This window comes from Glycine soja, chromosome 2, assembly GCF_004193775.1.
Source record: "Glycine soja cultivar W05 chromosome 2, ASM419377v2, whole genome shotgun sequence".
Lineage (NCBI taxonomy): Eukaryota > Viridiplantae > Streptophyta > Magnoliopsida > Fabales > Fabaceae > Glycine > Glycine soja.
This window is the reverse complement of record NC_041003.1, coordinates 15380090-15402902: the sequence shown is the minus strand read 5'-3', so window position 1 is coordinate 15402902 and position 22813 is coordinate 15380090. Positions and strand designations below refer to the sequence as shown.

General features: G+C 33.8%; 2 protein-coding genes and 1 pseudogene across 3 annotated transcripts; 2 read left to right on the top strand and 1 right to left on the bottom strand.

Moving 5' to 3' along the window:
* Window positions 1-580: 580 nt before the first annotated feature.
* LOC114390286 lies at window positions 581-5667 on the bottom strand. 2 transcript variants are annotated; one of them, XM_028351001.1, is made up of 6 exons: window positions 5310-5665; window positions 5039-5222; window positions 4515-4686; window positions 3014-3416; window positions 2038-2118; window positions 581-1566 (listed from the first exon to the last, which is right to left on the bottom strand). In XM_028351001.1, exons 3-6 carry the CDS (start codon window positions 4555-4557, stop codon window positions 1068-1070), a joined length of 1026 nt encoding a protein of 341 aa, XP_028206802.1. In that variant the 5' UTR covers window positions 4558-4686; window positions 5039-5222; window positions 5310-5665; the 3' UTR covers window positions 581-1067. The 2 variants fall into 2 exon arrangements, with proteins under 2 accessions (XP_028206802.1, XP_028206796.1); XM_028350995.1 differs by lacking the exon at window positions 5039-5222 and having other exon boundaries at window positions 5310-5667.
* A 4386-nt stretch (window positions 5668-10053) lies between these two features.
* On the top strand, window positions 10054-14304 carry LOC114390276 (BTB/POZ and MATH domain-containing protein 2-like). The gene is made up of 4 exons (XM_028350985.1): window positions 10054-10771; window positions 11459-11807; window positions 12559-12835; window positions 13886-14304. Exons 1-4 carry the CDS (start codon window positions 10338-10340, stop codon window positions 14062-14064), a joined length of 1239 nt encoding a protein of 412 aa, XP_028206786.1. The 5' UTR covers window positions 10054-10337; the 3' UTR covers window positions 14065-14304.
* Window positions 14305-15430: 1126 nt separating this feature from the next.
* LOC114390266 lies at window positions 15431-22225 on the top strand (annotated as a pseudogene).
* Window positions 22226-22813: the final 588 nt, after the last annotated feature.

Sequence of the window (22813 nt, the reverse complement as noted above, 5' to 3'; positions counted from 1 at the left end):
CACGATTGATAAATACAATAAAAGGGGCATAGCATTTTCTCCTCCTCTTTTGGCTGGTACCTGAAATTCCATGCCTAGTTGTTTTATTTCCTTGTCGGAAATGTATGGAGAAATAGAGTGCCACAAACACAAATGCATGAGTGAATAATGTTACAGAATACAGACTTACATGTGGTTGTAGTTGTACTGTATTGTCGGTTCAATGTTTCACAAAATCTGTGTTTATCCATACATGTTAACATATGCAGGCATGCAGCTATACAATTTTTTTTTGTTCAACTACACCTCTTTTTTATTTTATTTTTTTTATCCGTAGGAATTAAAAACAGTATTAAGAGGTTTCTAACAACTAATCAACTGAACTAAAATTAAAAGAAATCCACAAAACATACTGCAGTTTCACTTAAAACATGATGCCACTTTGCCATCCAATGGAAATGGAAATTTATAGTATAATTTGCAGACATAAATTAATTTTTCTTTAACATCAATTCTTTCAGAATCAATATTACCAAAGTTTCAACTCCACTGACTTCGGCCACTTTTCGTAAATTCTAGATTTTAGCTACAAAAAAGAATCAAAGTTTTTCATGTTTCAGTAGCATATCTTAGATCAAAGATTACTGCTATATGTGATGAATATTAGTGGCACTAGCATTACAGCATGCGTTAATCTTTTGCAGAGATAATCCATGCGCTGATACCAAGCAACAATTTCACCAAAACAGTATTTCATCGCAAAATTTTACATTACACTTTACAATTTGTCTTACCGCCCTAATGCCAAGCATACGAGTATGTTGCTTGCTTTGTTTATTAAAATGAGGTACTAACCATACCGTAAGTACACCATCCAAGTGCTGATCAAGCCAATCATCCACAATCTTGTGCTTCCAACATCAAGCAAAGGTTCATTTGGTTTGAAACCAAGATTGCTTTGTATCACATCCCCAAAAGACATGGCCATGGACATCCAACTGATCAGGTATAATGGTTGTTCCAATGTGTGGCCTTGCGAAGCTTACAGCTCTTCAAACTCAACGTGATCATGTCCTTAGAGGTAGTGCTCAAGCTAACCTTAGCACTGCCACTGCTAGCAACGTGGCGGCTCTGAAGTAAACCTCTCTTAGGCTCTTATCGACCTTTTGAATCATTTCCTCATCTTTCAGTCCAAGCTTTCCTGTATTCTTGTTCATGCTGACAATTGTATCCCTTAGCTTATTAACTGCCCAAGAAAGCCAAACCAGACCAAATCCAAACCCAGTGTTGAGGAGCTTATACGCACAAAAGGAAACCCCCCTTCCACAAGCTAGCTTACAGATCACAGATAGCAGGACAGCAAGGCCAGTACCAGCAATACCAGCAGAAAATTGTGTGAGGAGCTCAGGAAGCTCAGGGCCAGATTTCTTCAGTGAGAGAATTGCGGTTTTCCGTTGTCGCCTCTTGTCAACCATTAGGGACAGAAGGCTCTCACATGCATGTAAGTAGTTCTTCTTGAATAGATCCCTCTCTCTGGCTACTTTCTTGTTCTTCTTTTGTGATGGCTTGACTTTGACTTTCTCAGGACTGTTAAGCAAAAGAAAAGCAACAACATAATATGTTTATTGAGCAAGAAATTAATATGGCCATTGTATGCTTAGTAGATGAGACTATCCACAACCAGAGAGAGAAACGGTCAGCATAAATGAAAGCAATAATGCAGCCCAACTATAAAACATAACTCTTCAATGTCATGATGTTGGAAAACTATATATATTTAATATTGCATTAAAATAAATTTTACAAGAAGATAATTCTTCCTCATTAGACGCCTATTAAGAAAATCAGTTAGTAGATGGATTATTCACATAGGCCATAGCATGGGAGAAATGCATAGCAGTGATGAAAAGCCCTCAGACCAAAGTTGCATTTATTTTATAGAGAACTTTATGATTATGAACTATTATTTGCATAAAAGTAACCTCCTAGACAAGCATATTTTGCATATCCCAAAGTAAGGAATGAAGCCAATTTTCAGGGAGAGCATATTTTGCATACCTCTTTAAAGGAACAGTCAATGTAGAATGAATATCCAATGTGGAGGAAAGACTTGTAACTTCTACTTCATTGATACTCATCCTGTCCATAGAGATTTTCAGCAAAAGTCAGTTGCTTGATATGACAATTAACAAACAAAAATAGATTGTTAAATATGGGGATTTAAAAGCTTATTACTGAAGTATATACAGATGGCACATGTGCCTTTATTAAATTAGTATAAAAAACCAATTTTTTTAAGAAAATCTAAGCTCACACACATGTGGAGGGAACAAGTGAAGAAGGAAGTTTGTCTTCCCATTGACCAAATTTTAAGCTATCTTAAATGAAAGCATCCCAAACTAATAGCAGTCCCTCCAATACAAGTGTAACAAGAGGCAAGTAATTCTTCAGAGTGACAGAAATATGTACTTCATTTTTATTTGATCATATGGTATACTTCATTTAAGTGCTTTTGTTTTTTGTTTTCCAATCAAATTCAAATTTCACCTTGGTAACCAATGTCAACCATTATTACATGGATTACCAGCTTGAAACTCCAATTTTAGTTAGAGAACAATATCAAAAGTACCTAATGAACTACACATAAGTGTAGTTTGTACATTAACTATGCTAGATACACAAGGCAATCCATTATCAATTTTGCACATTTATTGATACAATTCTTCAACTAGTTGTCATGAATGCAAAACAACAGAGTTGACAATGTTAAGGCTAAATCATGCAGATCGCAAAGACTCCTGTATCTGCCAATGCATTAGCAAAGAAACGCATTTGAAAACATATATTTTCCAAGCTTTTAAATTTGACATCGAAAATCTAATTAAATCTGACTTAATCCATAGCTTGACAGTCTTTACACACACAAAAATGTCAACTAAATTTTGTTCTACTCTGAAAATGTAATTCTAAGTGACCAGAACAGTTAGAATTTCATGTGATCAATTGAGTCCTAAACAGCTCCACAAATTTATACCTGCTGAAGTGCGGAACAAGCATAGATTGTTTTTCACCCTTACGTAATAAGTATGAGTCAGCAACTACAGAAAGAAGATCTTTCATCTCAATTGCAGTGCCCATAAAAGTGACTTGACCATCTGGATGAACTGTAATCTTTGAACTAAAGGCTGAATCTTGAAAAATATCGAGCAAAAGCTTCGGGATAAAGAATTTGCTTTTTGGGATAAGAGGTGTCAATGGTTTTTGAGGTTCATCAATGCCTGGCAATTGTAAACCCATCAAGTCAGACAACAAAGATATATGTACTCCACCTATCCCAGCTTCAGCACTCTCAGACATGATACACTGCAAAATTTTATCGTGCTCACTGCATTGTTCAACGATGCCAAAGCCAAAATCTACTGGGCTTGGATAGGTTTCTGCCACAAAAAATAAGTGAAATTACTTAGTAAGACACAGCAGAGAACACAAATTTAATAGCATTAAGTCATTAAACATTCATCACAGAAGTAAATAAAAGCTCAATAATCAAATCTACCATCTGCTCACCAATTACTTACATCATTCTAGAAACTAGCGATGCATCATATCTGAGAAACAAAACCAACCTTCACTGATTAGGCATTACCATAGCCTTTTTGGTCATTGGATTTAACATTTCACCACTAAATTAACATGTGAAAGAAAGAGGCATAATCAATACACAAGAGACACACACATGTTGTCCATAACAGTATAAGCTGAGAGAAATGACAAATAATGAAGAAATTATTGTAATTGGGTTCACATTCAATGATCCATGTGGATGGGTTCCAATCCCTCCCTTGACTAGTAGCCTTGCTTGGCAGCCATCTCTTTCCAAGGAGATACATTGTTGCTTAGAGGCTAGTTGAATAGCATCCTTTTAAGGTAGGATGAAAAAAGTTCTTGGAGGTAAATTCTCCACTTGCCACTCTTAGATATCAAGTTTGTTGCTGACACCTTGATTTCCATTCTTGGAATACCTTGTCCTTACAAATTACAACCATAGCACTAAAAAAACACAAATTAATACTGTTCAACCTACAGCAAACTATAGGTTTACATCCACCAACAAAACATAGCGAAAATTCACTATGATCAATGAAAATTACAAGGAGCAATCTCTCTACTCTTGAATCCTGATCCCAATACACCCAAATCCTCAGAGTTGCCAGGATTTATTACAGTCTATGGTCTAATCAAACTACTGATTACAACATATATGAAAAATTCCTTGACTGGTTGCACCGCATGATTGTCTGTCAGATGGGTTCAAGATGCCCATGATAGCCATACTTACATACAAGCCTTTTACAACAAAACTGAAAGTGTATTTGCAGGATTATTAGTTATTACATCACTAACAAATAGAACATAAGTGATGTAACTAGGAGCTAGACAAAATGGAACCGAGAAACCAAACATGCAACATTGAAGAAAGAGTTAACAATCAAATGGCTGGATCAAATACACAATTCATTCAGCTGCCTGCACACCTTGGACATCAATGAGCATAGGCCTTTGAGTCGACAAGTTCATGTTGACAATCTGATTAGAATTGAACCACTCTTTCTGGGACTTGCTAGACTCCTCGAATGGATTTAGGGAGGACCCATATCTGATAATTTCTAGTTTCAATACAGGAGAAGGCAATAATGGTTTACAACCCTGTCTTACACAAAAATTCGAGGTAAAAACCAAAGTTAGGTAATTATAAAATGATGAATTACTCAAACAACCATAACCAATTAAGCATGCTAAACTATCTTGATTTCAGAATTTCAATACAACATCAATAGTGAAAGAAAAGGTAACAATGTCAACTCCAAATTCCAGCTGTGCTCCATAGACCATGCTCCAATTTTAAGGAAACCAATTCATTAATACTAACAAATTGTTGAAATATGGATAATACATCATAAAAACATTTTTTTTTATACCAAATTTGATAGAAGGGCAGCACCCCAATACTACCGGGTAGGGTGTCAATGGCATGCTAAGGCTGCCAACAGAGACCCACCTAAAAGATTACTGCATAGGTCCGAACCGCAAGCAGTCCTACCCAATTGCAGATATTCAATTAGCCCCTAGGCACCAAGGGATCTCCCTGGCGAGCATTGCTACCATGCGGGAAAAGTGACCTCTGGGAGATTCGAATACACACCCATGAAGAAAGTAAGACTTAGTACCGAATCCTTAACCACCTGTGACAATCCGTGTTTGCATCAAAAAAACCTTTGACACCATAAACAAGTTGCTACCACCAAATCAAAAACCAGATTTTTTTTTACCTTGGTAATGGTGCAGCCAACCATGGCCAGCTCTTGCTGCAAAGAAAGTCCGGGAGGGCATCCATGAGAAGCCATCAAACACAGCTTCTGCAGCATTTTTTTTTTTTGTATTGAGAAGAAACGAGGTTTTGGAAACCAAAACTCCTCTCCTTTCGTGGCTCTGTTACAAGCCCATCGACTTATCCCTACCTGGTCCTCAAATCCGAAAGATTTTCCGCAATCTGAATCTTTGAGTGGTACCAAAAAATTTAAAATATAAAAATAAAAAGTGGTTTTATGTGATCCATTTGTTCAACCCGCTAACTTCCGAAACTGTAGGGATCAACGGCACGGTGGGATGAGAAAATCCAGGTTGTCTTCTTGGCCTCGGACTAGGACTTGTTGGATGGTTTGTTCCCGTGTGTCCTCGGTCTCTCCTACTCTATCGTTTAAGATTCATCTCAACCGTTTATTCTTTTTCGCTTATATATCCGAATCGTTAACATCATGTGATAATTGAGTTGTGGATGTCCGAGATCCACGTGTCATAATTTTACGTGCCCTACCCAGCTCCTGACGGCACACATCCACCAGTTGTTTCCTCGAAAAACTCTCCTCGTTGGACCCCGTTCTTGTACGCTTGCTCTTCTTTTTTGCAAGTTGATAATTGAGGGAATTAATTTAATTTTTTTTTTTTGCTGAGAGAATTAATTTAATTTAATTTGATGTAAAAACTTTTATACTCGTTTTATAATATTAAATGCTTTAAAATTAAATTATTGATGCAAGGATATTAATAGAATATAGGTTCGTTGTCAACGTGAATTAAGACAGATGTTTAAGAATCCTTATCAAACTTTCACATTCTCTCTGGATTCAAATTTTCTTGTTGTTCCTTTTTTTTGTTGCTTGGTAGACAACCTTCGTCAAGAAGATTTCTTCACGCATAAGGATTAATTGTCTATAATTAGGTGGAATTATTTGTGATTTGAAGTGAGTCTTTGTTGATAATCCCATTATGTCATTGGTGTCTTACATGATAGTAGATGGTTATGGTTGAATTGAATAAGATTTGTGAAATTTTTTTATTTTATTCAATCAATTTTAATTGTTCTAGATTTTGTTTAATTTAAGTTTATCTGAATTAATTTGATTATAATTAGATTGGATTGAATTAGTTTATTGGATTTATTGTTAAAATAAAATAGAAACATTTAATATATATATATATATATATATAAAAAAAATAAAGGTGATTTTAATAGTATGCAATTTAGTACATTAACTACAATTATTTTTAACTATTAGTCTAATATGATGATGCTTCATTTTAAGTTAAATCATGTCTTATATTCCATCCGTTCTAAAAGTGTTGCATTTGCAAAAAAAGTTGATCCAAAATAAGTGTTATGTTAGTTTTTCAATTTATTATTAATTTTTTTCCTACTAATACTCTAAAAAGTAACATTATAATTTTTCAATGTAATTTAAGAATAAGATTGATTTTGTAACTATTCTCTTTTATTTATATATTAGTTTCTTTTGTCTGTGTAAAATAATTTAGGATGATTCTTATTTTGATATTAAAGAAATATTATAATTATAGTAATGATTGACCAATAGTTTTCAAATGAAAAAAATAAAAATAAAATTCAGCAGGGTAATCAGATGAATTGGTTTCGATTAGATTTTCAAAAGTGAAATATTATACCTTATCCAAACTCACCAAATTTTCAATTTTTCAATCTAATACAAAACAATCCAATTTTTCAAGGTTCGGATTAGTTAAAATTCACATTGAATTAGTCCAAATCTTTTGTCTTGGAAATGTGTTCTTGTTCTATCATTTTTTTTAACAAAAAAATAGTAAGTTACTTATTATCTTAAGAATTAGTTATATAATAATCATATAAATAAGAGATCAACGTACAATAATTTAATATTTTTAATCAATAAATGAGTTTTTATGAAATTACATCTTTTTTAATGACTTAAATATATATTTTATCTGTTAGATTTAGGTCGTTTTTGTTTTTGTCTCCCAAATTTAAAATTGTTTTTTTTTTCTTTTATTATAATGAAAGTGTTATTTTTAGTCTTCTTGACTAATTTTTGGTAGTTTAGATGCACATAATTTGTGGTAATTTTTATTGGATGAGAGATTAAAAAGAAAAATTTTCAAAAATTATTAACTAAAAAACAAAGTTAAATTTGAAAGATAAAAAGCAAATGTGACATAAATTTAAGAGAAAAAAAAAAAACATATTTTAATCTTATTGAATAACTTGGCCTTAACCTATGATCTTTATCCCCTCATCCTCTTGTTAGCATTACCAACATGATATCAAACCATACCTTTTGTCATCCACAACCGTGATGAAGACATCTTCCGCCACCCCACACTTAAAACCAATGATGATGCCTTCTTGAGGCTATGCATCAATGTTTAAACTCACTTGAGGTTGATTCGTACCATCAAAATATATTTGTGATTACCATTGACGCTATGCGCTTCCGCCTACTCCACCACTCAAGGTTGATTTCTGCCATGGAAACATATATGCAATTTCTCCACTGATCATAATATTTTTCAAATTATATACAATAGTACTACCTCATTTTTCTTAAATATAATAAACAAATATAATATTTTTTAAATGTATTAATTGTAAAATTTCTACTATACTCTTATTTATTATAAAGTTATCTCATTAATAATATATAAAAAATCATTTACCAATTGTTTGGTTGTGTTTAAATACATGAGAATAGGAAAGAAAGACACAAAAGAAAGAAGTTCTCACATGTGGTGGTTTGGTTGCAAAGTTGCGTAACTTTTTTGAAAAAAAAAAAATCATGGGACCCACAATTTTTTATCCTCTCTCAATTGAGCGGATTGGCGAAGAAATTCGCAGTTCATTCAACTTTCCCGTGTTGCCCTTCTGACACTCCTTGTGAGTTGTGAAACTGATATTCTTTCTCATATTATTTTCATCTTCCAATAATAACATGTGAGCATTGAGCAATAACCCAATAATGACGTGCAAAAAGTTTTTTTTTTTTACAGATACAAAAAGCTTTAAAAAAGGATAAAAATGTTTTTTTATTCGATATTAATTATTTTTTTAAGTTAAATTATACTTTTGTTTTTTTCAATTTCTCAATTTGATTTATTACAACATTTGCGATTTTAATTGGTTGGTTAAAAGTTTCTATACATTGACTTTTATGCTATTGTAGTTGACTGTCTACCAAATGATGTACATGTCTAAAAATGATTTTATTAAGATGTAAATGTGATTATTGTTTAATTAAACTGAGTTAAAATTAATTAAAAAACAAATACTGAAAATTAAACAAAATTGTTGAGACCCATTTCTTCTTTGCCTCTTTTCCAACCCTTCTTCCCCTTTTCTGTTTTGATTATGAGACAAATCCAAATGCTCTCAAGCTTTTCCCCCTGGTCTTCCAGCTCCTCGACTCGAAACAAGGACAGCTATCAATCTATCAGCATGCCAGTGCATCTGTTTCAATTCGATCCTGTATGTACGCGTTTAGATGTTAGGGATTAATTTATGTTCATAAGGTGCTTAGATATTTAACATGGTTTATCACTTCATTTGGTTTTGTTCATGGTTTATCTATGCTTGTCATTTTAATCGATTTTGAGTTCAACCTCTTTATCTGTTTGCAGTTGCAGAATCACATCGTGCGATTTATGCTTGTTCATGTAGGCAGTGACGAATCCAAAACCTTAAATTAGTAGGTACAAATTATAAAAAATAAAATTAGTGGTTCAATTATATAAATATAAATAAAATTATAAAATTTTATTTACAGTAAATTGTAAAGAATGAGGAGGTGCAAATGCACACCCCGATCCCAATGTAGGTCCACTGCATGTAGATTAAATTAATCCTTTTATTTTCTAGGACAGAGAAGAGAAGATGAAGATGGAGAAATCGAAGTTGCTTATAGGTTCAGTTCTACTATTGTTGCTGCTGGTGCTTAAGTCATTCATTGGATCTGAAATAAATGTGAGAAGAGAATGAGGTTGTGTTTGTGATTCTTCTTGATGAATGCTAGAGACGAATAAAGAACCGGTTACAAAAGAAGATAACAATTTTTGGCTTTTAATAAATTTATAATTAAATTAATAATTACATTAATCATAGTTAATTATTGATAAATAAAATATAAGCCTGTTACATAAATAATTACTTGATCAAAGTTTACAAGTTGGTTCAATGAAAGTAATCTAAACGAAAGAATCAAAATTATTAACGTTTAAAATTATCAATTTTTAAAATTAAAAAAAATCAAAATTACAATTAATTTTTATGAATCTATTAAATTATTTTAATTCAAATATTTTTTTTTTATTTCTCTTTAACTAAATCAATTGTTTTTTTTTTTTCTTTTACCTGTTGTCTTTCTCTTACCTCCTTAGTGCTCACAACCAAACGATGGCTTAACCAATTTTGTGGCTAACCGTTAAAAAAAGACTTCTAGATCGACCAGCGTGCTTTTTCCCTTAAGGGGAAATTGAGGCGCCGCCATACCTGACTAAATTTTACTGTGTCACTCACGCTGTCGTTACTCGTTCGCTTCCGCGAGATTTTGCGTACCGTTGCATTGCGATGCACACGTGTCCCGGAAGCAAAGCGAGTAGGCTAAGGCATCGCTGAAAACCACGCGCAAGGCGCGTCATCGCACTATTTCCCATTTCAATTGCCTGAAATTAAACACATAAAAAGTCATCATCGTCACCATCCATAACTCCATATAATTTCTCTTTCTCTTTCTCTTTCATTTCTCTCTCTCTTTTCTCTCAGAATCCAAACCCTAGAAAATTCCCCCTTCCGACAGAACCCTAGATTTCCTCTCTCAAATCTCTCACAGCTTCTTCATTATCGGTATTCGGCGTACAGATCGCAGATCCCGTTAATTTTTTTTTTCCGCATCCCCCGATCGGGTTTGGTTTCTGAAGAAGAAAACTCAATTCCGCACAAATTCGAGACATTGCTGCTGTCGTGGTTCGCGTTGAGCATGGGTAAGATTCGGAGAGAATCCGCGAGGCCGTTCTCGAATTGTTCGTCGTCGGCGTCTCCGTCATCGGCGCCGCCGGCAACGACGTCGTCGATGTCGTTGACGGACACGGTGAGGGGGTCGCACCGGTTCAAGATCACGGGGTATTCGCTGTCGAAGGGGATTGGGATTGGGAAGTACATAGCGTCGGATATATTCTCGGTGGGAGGGTACGATTGGGCGATCTATTTTTACCCCGATGGGAAGAGCGTTGAGGACAATGCAACGTACGTTTCGCTCTTCATCGCGCTCGCTAGCGAAGGGACCGATGTTAGGGCGCTTTTTGAGTTGACGCTTTTGGATCAGAGTGGGAAGGAGAGGCACAAGGTGCATAGCCATTTTGAGAGGACCCTCGAGAGTGGACCCTACACGTTAAAATACCGTGGTAGCATGTGGTGAGCGAATTGGATATGCTGCGGTTTTTTTTTTTAAATTTTATAATTTTCCTTAATTTGAATTTTTTGATTTACTTGGCTTGGTTCTGATTGTAATATGTTGTTGGGTATTGGGTTTGTCTGAGGGAAATTTATAGAGTGGCTGATGGGAATTTACTTAGATGTGTGTTTGCAATGTTGTTGGAAAAATGGGGATGGAAGGATTAAATGAATGGTTTTTATATTTAAGGGAAGGGGGTTGGGTCTTGAGGGATCATGCTGTTCAAGAAGTATGTTTTCAGAGATTTTTATGTCTTGCAAATTGTCTTGCTAGCTAAACTGAATCTTAGTTATTAATTCTTCAGATTACTTGTGGGTGGGGGTTGGTTTAGAATCCTCCCCTCAAACAACATGAAGTGATCATGGCTATCAAATCAGGGCATGATGTGATAAGAGCTAATCTTGACCACACAACCATAATGGATGGTAAAAAACTCAAACCTAATCTCGATCATCTGTGTAAGATTAGTTGGTCAAAATTAGCTCATCTCACTCTCTCAATACGCTCTGGGATTATGTGTATGTGCATTGAAATTTAAACCCCCCCCCCCCCCCCCCAAAGAAAAAAAAAATGTATTTTTTGAATATAGAGTGATGCTTATGTATGATTTTGGTAAAGAGGCTAATTGTTAAAATTGGGTGTTTCAGGGGTTACAAGCGGTTTTTTAAGAGAACAGCACTAGAGACATCAGATTACCTTAAAGATGATTGCCTTAGTGTTAATTGTAGTGTTGGTGTTGTGAAGTCACACACAGAAGGCCCTAAAATATATAAAATCCCAATTCCGCCTTCCAACATGGGTCAGCAATTTGGGAAACTACTAGAAAGTGGGAAAGGCAGTGATGTCAGTTTTGAAGTGAATGGAGAAATTTTCGCTGCTCATAAATTGGTTCTAGCAGCTCGTTCACCTGTTTTCAGGGCCCAACTTTTCGGTCCAATGAAAGATCAGAATACCCATTGTATAAAAGTTGAAGACATGGAGGCTCCAGTTTTCAAGGTTTGAATGAGTGCTCTTTGTGCTTTATGTTTTTGATTTATGCTTGTGATGCGGTTGGAAAATGTTTTGGTTACCCTTTCTGTTCATACCCTGATATACACAGTCCTTTATGATTTTGGAAGACATTTTCCTTGCTTTTCCCCTTATTATCATTGTTAAGCACATTGTTGCAACTGAGCTATATGCTGATGTGGAAAGTTATACCTCTTTTGTTTTGCCAACTTTATTCTCTCCTCTTCCCTTCATTTATGCCACCAAAAAGAATTGATGCATACATTGGTACTTTTTTAGATGGTATTTCATTGCACTGGGAAGTTAGATTTGACAGAAATCATATAACCTTTTTGAAAGAACACAGAAAAGTTGGAAAAAAGAACTGAGACTAGTTCTTTATAAATTGACTGCAGCTAGGAGTTCCATTCTGGTTGGTTGGTTCCTTAGTTGCTTGGTTTCTCTTTGGCATGTTGTTCCAGCTGGTTGTGTATAAAATTAGTACTGTAAAGAACTGATACTATATGATATTGTAATGTTGTTTTTTGCACACAGAATGGTAGATTCGCATGGCTGATTGGTTTTGTTCAATGCTTTCTATAATTTATGCTTTGAATTGGGAACTTATTCTTGCAAGTCTATTTTTATTGTACCGGTTCCATTTTTCTAGGTGCTAAAATGTTGGGTGATAGCTTAGCATTATACCAAAAGAATGTGCAACTTTGTCTGCTTTGTTATATCATATTTCTCTATTTTGCAGGCATTGCTTCATGTTATATATTGGGACTCACTACCTGACATGCAAGAGCTTACTGGGTTGAGCTCAAAATGGGCTACTACCTTGATGGCTCAGCATCTGCTAGCAGCAGCTGATCGGTATGGCTTGGAGAGACTTAGGCTTATGTGTGAAGCAAGTCTCTGTGATGATGTTGCAATAAACACGGTCGCTACGACTCTAGCTTTGGCAGAACAGCACCATTGTTTCCAACTGAAAGCAGTCTGTCTAAAATTTGTTGCAAGGCCTGAAAATCTCAGAGGTGTGTTTTATTGTTTGAACTTTATTTTCATGAACATGCATTAAACAAAATGTGCAATATTAGGAGATAATTGGGATGTTGAAAGGTCTTACACTCTGTTTGGTAAAAAGGAATGGGTGAGAAATAGAGAGAATGAAGAGGAAATAGGCGAAGAAATGGGGGATTTCTCTTGTTTGGTAGGGTAGTAATGGGAGAAGACTGAAATAAGAAGGTGTGAGAAGACTGAAATAAAAAGGTGTGAGGCTCACACCTTTTTATCTCCTCACTGAATTGTGCGGTGTGTGGAAATGCAAGGGGGGGGAGACGCATGTCACGCAAATTGTTTTGTTTCCTTGGCGGTTTGAATTTCTAGCATTTTTTTTCCTGGCTGTTTGAAACCCCCACAAATTGAGCATTAACTGGCAGTCTTATATGTCACGCAGTCAGGGTTTAAAACTGCTAGAAACGTATAAAAATCAATTTAAAAAATGCATAATTGATCTTCACTAATCATGGTAGAATATGAATAAAAAAACGATCAACAAAGAAATTTTTATTATTTTTTCAATTTCTTTATTCCTTATTTCTTCTCTATTTCTCCTAAAACAAGCACCCCTAAATCCATTCTATTTCTCATCTATTTTTGTCTTCCCTAGTTCTCAACTATTTTTTTCCTTCTTACCAAACACACTCTTAAAGTTAGTATCTAATTATCATTGAATGTTAAATTCATTGCCGACACAAAGGTTTGTTGTTTCGGTTTGGTTCATTTTGAATGCAATATCTTCTGTGGTTCAGGTTGGCTTTTTTTTTAAGAAAAAAAAATCCATTTTTATATGACTTTCAATATTGTTTTTAATATGTCGACCTACAAAATATAGCAAAATTTAATAACCAATTGAGTCATGATAAACCCTTGAAAATGACATTTACATAACCAAAAAGTAATGGAGTAGTAAAAGACAACATTACAAACTTCTTATTTAAAAAAGTGTATTATAGATAATTCATAGTCATACTTTTGATGTCCTAAACTCGGGCTGAAGTATTATGTTCCCTTTGTTTCTACAGCTGTGATGCAAACTGATGGTTTTGAGTACTTGAAGGAAAGTTGCCCGTCTGTTTTGACTGAACTTTTGGAGTATGTGGCTAGATTTACTGAGCATTCGGACTTCTTGTGCAAGCATAGGAATGAAGTGATACTTGATGGCAGTGACGTAAATGGAAGGCGGGTGAAGCAAAGACTATAGTGCGAACACTGACAAGTTTCTCTGTACAACCCTCTGCTCCTTGTTGCATTTAAAAATTTCTGTGAGAGCCATAGATAGAGGGAGATGCTAAGCATTTATAGGATTAGTGGCAATTTCTAATTTTCTTAGCTTACTTCATGTCTAGGAGATGTAAATGTAGTTTGTTTTGATGCTGTTGCAGGTCTGTCTGTGATAACTTTGCTCGTAAAACATTTGTCTTAAAAAAGAAAGTATTGATCACTGCTATGTCTTCTTTTTTTCTCACTACATATTTCCCCGTAAGAGGTGATTCCCCCCAACAAAGCCGAGTGAAACACAGATGGCGACGTATCCGCTTGGATGAGTTGTTGTATATCAATATTATCTGGGAATACACTTGTGATAAAATGGATTAGTTTGATAAAATCAAGGGATTTCATTGACAAACGATATACCGTACACGAGTGATAAACTCAACATTCTATATGATTGACGTCATCAATTTAAAGTAAAAAATTACACCTTCAAAATTTAGAGTGAATTCTGGCAATTACACCTTCAAATAAATAAAAAAACAGTTTTAGTTGTTACTGAAATCGTTATAAAAGTTGGTAAATTTCTTCATCACCATGCCGATTTGATATCAATTAGGAAAAAAATCAAATTAAAATATTTTAAGTAATATAACTATATCATAATATTTATATAAAAAATTACGTTTATCAAATTGGCACGATAAAAGAAAACAGTGTGTGTAACTTACGTGTGACAACATTTTTCATTTTGATCCCAGTCAAAAAATTCTTGCAATTTAATCTTTATAACGAGAAACACTTACATTTGTCGACGTAATAATGCTATTAAATTTGATTCACATACTTGATAACATTTACTTCATTAGGGTTCTTGTATGAAAAGTCCTACATTTTGAACACTATTCTTGACACTTTTTTTTTTTGTTTCTCTTTATATTAAAAAAAAACGTTAATATTGCTATGGTTTCAAAAGGATGCTGATTGATTGGTAAATATTTTTATACCGGGACTAAATTATATAATTTCTTCATATTAAGATAGAAACAAAAAATAAAATCTAGAACTAAAAAATTAATATAATTGTCAAAGTTTTTTTGTGTTTTTTATTTTACATCCATCGTCGAAGTTATATGAATCCGATTCTCACTAATGAATTTTCATCGGTGATAAATCATTAATATAAATTTGTATAAGTTAATGTCATTTTTAGTTTATTATATTTTTATAATTATTTTATTTTAGTATACTAAATTTTAAAATTTTTATTCTGATTTCTTATTTTTTTTTTAAAAAATAAATTATTTTAATATTTTTTTAATTTTTTGTTAAAAATGTTAACTTATGTAGATTTTAAAATAACTAATGTAACCAGGAACTTCTACCGGAAACTGGGGATTTTTCTCCAGCAATGGCAAGTCCGTCCTCGCTGAACAGCCTCTCACGGTGGTTGGCGCCACCATTAGCACTGACGGCGCACGCGTTCTCGCAGCACCGGCGGCATACGCATTCTCACCGCACCGACGACTCCACCAACCACCACCGCTCAAGATACAAATCCGGATTCAACGCACAATCTCTCACCAATTTCAGGGAAAACAACGCATATCTAAAAACAAAAACTCAGATCCGTGAATTACTTCGTTATTATCGAAGCAACGCCAATCTGTTGCCATCGGTATCAACACGCAAGGTGTCGCTCTCGAAGCCGGAAACACAGTCGAAGTAGGTGGCGATGGGAGTGAAGGTTCCCAAATCTCATTGAATAATGTTTTTGAAGTTGTCGAGTAAGAGTGTAAGAATGGAATAGATCTTTCTAGAGATGCAACACTTTGATGAACAAAGATTAAATTTGGTGGAGAGAAAAAAAAATTGGAAACCGAATGGGGGAAAGAGAAGAGACCGAACCATTGATTTTTGGAGATTGAATTTTAGAGATGCAACACTTTGATGGACAAAGATAATTATTCAATCAATTCATTTTTAATTTATTCCACCCACGAGGACACCCATTGATTTTTGGAAGCTTAACCACACCCTCTTCAGAACCCTCTTCCTCCTCTGCATTGATTTGTATCGGCCACCACCCACTTTGATGCAAAGTATTGATTTCCAGAGCATATGTGGAGTGGTTTTTGTAATGTTTCAGATGTAAGAAGGATATCTTCAAACATTTGGTGGGCATCTACCGTGAGTAGGATAAGGTATTATATTTATATTACTAGCTCGACCAATTTGCATACCAGACACAAGGTTTGGGACGACTTTATTGTAAGATTGGAAAACCAGTTGTCAATAACAAGCAACAATTTGATGTAGTTTGAGTTAGAGGGAGCATGAATTGGTGACCAATTAGTAGGAAATCCTCGAGTGATAGATCAATGGTTAGAACTTTTAAGAGTTTTCTTGGAATGGGCTTTGCTTTTGGGATATTTAGTTAAAGGACTGTTGCAAGGAGGATCTTATGCAGGGTATTTGCTGTTGTGGGTAACCTTATTTTGTGGATTTCAATTGTACTCGTATCGCTTTTGTTTTATTGTTCTGCTATAATCGTTTGTGATCTTTGGTGGTTCCCAGTCTTGCCACAACTTGTGCTTTTCTAGGCTTAATAAAATTCTTTTCTGCAGTTAAAAGAATTATAATTTTTGAAATAAAATAAAAATAGTAACTCATTTTAGTATACTAACTTAATTATTTTAAAATTTAAAAATAAATGTTTTTAACGGAGAATTAAAGAAAAACTAAAAGATACAAGATAAAATGTAACATTGATCCTCGTATAACTTAGATAACTTAGGCGAATGCCCCTTTTCCTAGATTATGTGTAAGCTTTAAACCCCGCTTCGAGAGGCAAGAGATAGCAATAGCATACCTTCGTTCATCTTCACTTCACGCTCTCTTGGAGGTAGCTAGTAACTGAGTTCTATACTATTAATATACTCTAGTAGCAATAGTTTAGTTTAGTTTCTTTACTCTCCCACTTTCATTTCAAAGGAAGAATCCCAATTCTCTCTCATTGGGAATGAACCTTCTCTCTCTAACCTTGCCACTTCCCCTTTATTGTTCATCTCTTTCTGTAACGAGACTTTCTGCATTTCCCTCTTCGTACAAGTGCACATCTGGCGCAGGTTAGTCATTGCCACCACATATTTCATATCATGCTCACTCCCAGTCCCTTCATTGGGTCTCAAAATTGATTATTTTCTTTCTTGTGTTTGTGGCTTTTGCTCATAGTTTTAAGGAGATGTGTCAAAGAGGAAAAGGAAGAGGAGGAGCTTCTAGAAGGGATGCCAAAGGAGTACTATGACGATGTATGTATGCACCTTTATCTGGGTATTTCATTTTTTTATTGTGAATTTCTTACTATTTCTTATTCAATTTTACTTGCATGGCCCTGATTGATGATTAGATTTTGAAGGAAAAAAACTGTTGTTGCTTCATTCAAACTTGAGTTCTTGTTTTGTCGGTCTATTAGGCAGTGCTTCTAGTAAAAACCTTGGCAGTGGCAGCATATGTTTAGGGAGAATATATCTTCACTTCTTTAATGCCCAATGCAATTCTGATTTTCATGTTTGTTTTTTGTAGGGTAAAACACTACTACTTTGGTCCCTGAAAATATAAAATGTTGTCATTAATCCTTGAAACTAAAGAAATTTAAAGGGTAAATAGTCAAATTCGTCCTTGAAGTGTAAGTGTAAGTGTGATGTGGTGACAAATTAGTCCCTGAAAGATGGAAAACATAAATTTATTCTCTGAATGTGCAAAAAATGTGACAAATTAGTTTTGTCCTAAAACTTGTGAGACCATTTTATCATTAAGTTGTAATGTTCAAAATCAATTTGAAAATAAGTTGTATTCTTTGAGGACTAATTTGACATTAAGTTGTAAACTTTTGAGACCAATTTGTCATTAAATTGTCTGCAAGACTAATTTGTTGCACATTCAGAGATTAAATTTGAATTTTTATTTTAGGGCCAATTTTTCATGTAAAACCAAAATTGTTGGAAGGTTTTATTTGGGGAGTTTTTATTAACCTTCTCTAGGATAGGAATGGCAAACCCAACAACGTGAGAAGACCAAGGAATTGCATCCGCTACGGAAACAGGAAGAAGAGGAAGAAGAAAGAAAGATTGAAGAGTATCGTGAAATTGGCATGCGGTTGAAGGAATACCCAGAAGAAGATGTCATAAAAGCAAGGAAATTGGTTTCAAGCTTTCTCAGAGCTGCTGAAGAAGTAGAAGAGGTAATTTCTTGGTGCAGCAATATACTAAATGTTGTTCAAATAAAAATATGTCCTCTTGAGCTTGTTTGTATTTTCAATTTCTAAATTTACACCCAATTATATCTCAGTTTCTCATAAAAATGATTTGCATGTTGTACGATGGATCGCCTCAATTAAATGTTGGGTGACCAAGCTAGAGCTTAGAGTGCTTTTTCCTTGACCATATAGGGATCATCTTTCTCTCCCAGTGAGCATCTAGAAACTAATTGTACTGCAATCAGCATACTTGGGAAATTTGACATATATAGAACAAAAAAGAAATCTGCAGTTTTATCTGAAGGAAATTGTGATATAGTTCACATTAAAAAAAAAATCTAAAAGGAAAAGCAAGACGAAAAAGAAAGGAACATAATGGTCTGCATCATGTAGCCTTCTTAACATGTTCTTGCATAAAGTTTTCCTCTCACTCTGATATATTTAGTGTATAGTGTCTAAGTTATTTATTTACTGATAGCTTGTGTGTCATTTATGCATATAACTAAGAAAATAATAATATTATAAATAAGATAATTTAATTCTCAATGGCTTAAGCCTTTTATTTTCTTCCTTTGACTGGTTTGTACATTTTTGCACACATGTTTGTGTGTATTCAAAGGTATCGACTGACTTTTTTCTGATAGAGAATTGAGGAAGCTGCCAAGAAAGGAGAATTCACTGAACTTGTTTTAATGGTCATATGGAATCGCCTTGATCTTGCTCGGCATGATGTAAGTTGTTGTTTTAGCTTCTGAAGTATTCTAGGTATATGTTTCAATTAATTTGTGCATAGGGTTTCATTTTGTGATGAAAAAGAAGTAGGCAGGTAGCATATGTTTCCTACTCTTTTTCCATGACCTAACTATTAGATTGTAAATCTTTCATTGCAAGGTTCTTTTAGGTAATCATTTGCATTGTGGAGGATTTTAAGTTCCAAATTATCAGATTTTTTTACAGCATATGATCAACAAAGTGGTGTCTTTGTGAATTTAAATATAAATATAGACTAAGTTCAGAGGGTACAGGCGACGCCATTTTTTTAGATAAATATACAAACATTTTGAAAATACTATCAATTTTTGTAAATTAAAATTTTAACTAAAAATTACTAGTTTCCTTTTTATTGTGTTTGAATAATATTTACTTCTTCCACATCACAACAGAATTGTAGGCAATGAGTGTGGTACTCTTTTAAAAACTGGAAGTTTGTGATACAGAAGGTTGTTAGCCAGCTAGAATTGGAGTAATGTACAGAGAGTTGCAGTATTCAACTGCACTCTCAATTAAAGGGAGTTAGTTAGAAGTTAGTTGTTATAACTGACTTTTCTGGTCTATAAATACCAGACTTTACTACACTGTTAAGTGGCTTAATATCATTTTTCATTCTCTCTGATTGATTCACTCTTTCTCTCAAAATATCTTTCTTATGATACTATTATAATTCTAATAGCTAGTGATGGGCACTGCATTGTTCTTGTCAAGGAACTTATATCATGCCTCAATTTTTTGAAATGAAATGAAACCTGACAAAATTATAATTTTCTTAGGAAATTTCATTATTGTTTTAGAAATATAACTGACCAATGTAGTAGTCAGTTAACCTGAAGGAATGAAAGGTTTTTTAAGTATCATGTAATCCTTTAGTTTGGCAGGTGAAACTTGAAAGAGTGGATAAATATAACCTAATTGGTGTTCTGGGCAATTAGGGAACTTTTACTTTTCATTAGACTTGTAGTTTTGTTTAAGTTGTAAACTGATCAGAGCCTTCCTTTATCATTTGGTACTTGGGAGGCTGAGGCTCTGTACCAACATTGGGATTAAGACATTATTAAGCAAAATAAATTATTATCTTGATAGACATATTAAGCAAAGTGTAATTTATTTATGTTGACTGCTGTATTGTTCTGTGCTGGATATCATTATGATAATCTGAAGGAGATTATGATAAGTGAATATTAGAGTTAATTCCATGTCTTTTTCTGAAAAAACTTAGTATAATTTTTTTTCATCCTCTTGCTCTTACTATCTAGTTTTATACATTATTTTATCACCTCTTTACAGGAAGAAAAGGATGCCATTAGAAGTCTGGATCTGTTGTACAGAAGGGTTGAGGTAATAACTGGCCCAAATTTTCCTTTCTTTAATTATTCTGCAGTGGCCATTCTGCTGTCATGTGCACCACCATTTGAAAAGGTTTCGTTGCTTTTTTTAGGACCTGGGGTATCACTTATTCTAATAACTAATGTGATTCTTAATTTTTTTGTTGAATTTAATGCAAAACTATATGATTATTGTTTGTATTCCAATATATTTTAAATACCTTGGGTACTCTAGACCTTTTCCTTTCCATTTTATATTCACATAAATTTTCATATTGGCTACTATTTAGAACAAGAGGAGTGTTAGGAATTAAAACACTCTTTTCTATTGGTTAAATTTTTTATAAATTACAAAATCATGAGAGAAGTTCATTAAATAAGATGTAGGACTCATGAAATTTTGTGATTTCCGTTAAGTTTCTACCAATAGAGAAAGTGTGTTAAAAAAAGTGTGTTTCTAGCATTTCTGTTTAGAACAATTCTAGCATATTACTTCCTGCACAGTTTAACTTAACCTTAATACTTCTTTTCAGAATTTTTACTTTTTCTTTTCTTCTAATTTTCTGTTCTTGATTATAGACTGAGATTTTGAAATGAGAGGCTATCCCTGCGATGAGATTGCTCAATGATCTTTTGGTTATGTATGACGGCTATGATTTTGAAGAGTGGCTAAAGAAATGTAAAAAGGTCATGATTGATACATTTCCTCGGGAGGATCCATTCAGTATTCTTGTTCCACCAGGATTTGAGTCATTCGACATAGATAAGGTAAGCTGCACCTATAGATTACAGGGATTAGACCTTAGTCAAGTGATGTCTTCTATCTCCTTTAAGTTTGACTTTCCCCCCTCCCTCTCATGATAATAACTGAAGCTGTAATTCCTATATAAATATGTGACTGAGTGGATTCTAAGATGCGGTTGGAAGTGTGAATACCATTATACCACTTAGCGCTTAACTGAATCTGTATTTAAATAACTAGATGTTAGTCCATTTCACCATGTTAAAAATAGGTAGTTTATTTGATTTATAAATGATTAACAAAAATATGTTCACAACAACAATTGAAATTAAACATTGATATAAACTGGTTAAGATTAATTCGAAGTTTATCTGTTTATACATCAATGTTAAGTGTTTAAACTTGATTCAAGTTTATTTGCTTATACATAAGTTGGGTTAAAACTAAAAGTGAGATGGTGCAGATTCCATCTAAACTATATTTTATAAGTTGGAAATCACCTTTGTTGGAATCCCCTAATGATTTTTTGTTTCAATCTTGTGTGGTATCAGCATCATGGGCCGTTGCGACCATCACTTTAAGTTGATGATACTCTTTTGAGGGTGGACTTTGTAAGGGAGGTGGATGAATTACTGCAAGAGGTTCGTTCTGAAGAGAGTGAAGTACATAATGAACCAGGGTTTGATGCTGAATCTGTTGCAAATAGATTGAAACAACAGGAGAAGCAACAAACAATACGCCAAGTAGAAGCTCTGCTAGATTTAGCCATTGGTTTGAACTGGTAACTATTTTGTCTTGCATTTTGATTCATATCGCTTGAATCGTCCGATTACATATAGTTGCGAATAGGAATTGGTTTGCACTGCAGTTACAATCCAAATTAGCTTCATTTTATGGTGTTTTTTTGCCTTCTGCAGTACGTAAAAATATAGTACCAACCAAAAAAAAGAAAAACCAGAACATACAAATGTAGCCATGGCAATTTTTGGTGATCTTGTTGTAAAGGTACAGGACTACAGTCGTGTTAGAAATTAAGCTTTTGTTTTTTCCAGATCATAACCTTAATGTACATTTGATGATCCCGTACTTCATAAATCAAAGACTTCGAAGTTAAATTTTGAAATTTAAGTCAAAGAACATAAAATTTTATTAAATCACTTCTGTTCACAATAGAGTTAGAAATTGTTGTTCATAACCTTAAAATGCACATCAGTAAGAGTTGTCGTCGTTCATAAGATAAACTTTCCACAAAGCATAGAATTAGAATGTTATCAACCCATTTAGTCAACACAAAGCATAGTAAAAAAGTGTGCTAACTGCAAAACAAGCACATGCTAAGTTTACTTAGCCTATGTTCGCTACTGTAAAATTGGGATTAGGATTGACGATTCAGTTATAGTAACTTGTCAACATGTTAGGAGTAATTTTATTATAGACTGATATTTTAATTACAAGACAAATATTTCTTTCATATAATTAAAATTTATAATAAATGAATATTTTAAATATACAGATTATATTATAATTAAAATCTAAAATAAAATAATGTTTTTATTATGATGTAATTTTTTTTAATTATTGAAAAATTCTTTTAAAAAACTATTTAAATTTAATTTAGAGATAAAGATAAAATATGTTA

Bases quoted from the DNA above. Each gene is read 5' to 3' on its own strand.
- LOC114390286 (XM_028350995.1), bottom strand. From the start codon at position 5,405: ATGCTGCAGAAGCTGTGTTTGATGGCTTCTCATGGATGCCCTCCCGGA. The intron at 4,687-5,309 runs GTAAAAAAAAAT...TGTGTAAGACAG, and splicing joins TTGGCTGCACCATTACCAAG to GGTTGTAAACCATTATTGCC. The intron at 3,417-4,514 runs GTGTGCAGGCAG...TTTTTGTGGCAG, and splicing joins TATGCTCATTGATGTCCAAG to AAACCTATCCAAGCCCAGTA.
- LOC114390276 (XM_028350985.1), top strand. From the start codon at position 10,338: ATGGGTAAGATTCGGAGAGAATCCGCGAGGCCGTTCTCGAATTGTTCG. The intron at 10,772-11,458 runs GTGAGCGAATTG...TGGGTGTTTCAG, and splicing joins AAATACCGTGGTAGCATGTG to GGGTTACAAGCGGTTTTTTA. The intron at 12,836-13,885 runs GTGTGTTTTATT...TTGTTTCTACAG, and splicing joins AAGGCCTGAAAATCTCAGAG to CTGTGATGCAAACTGATGGT.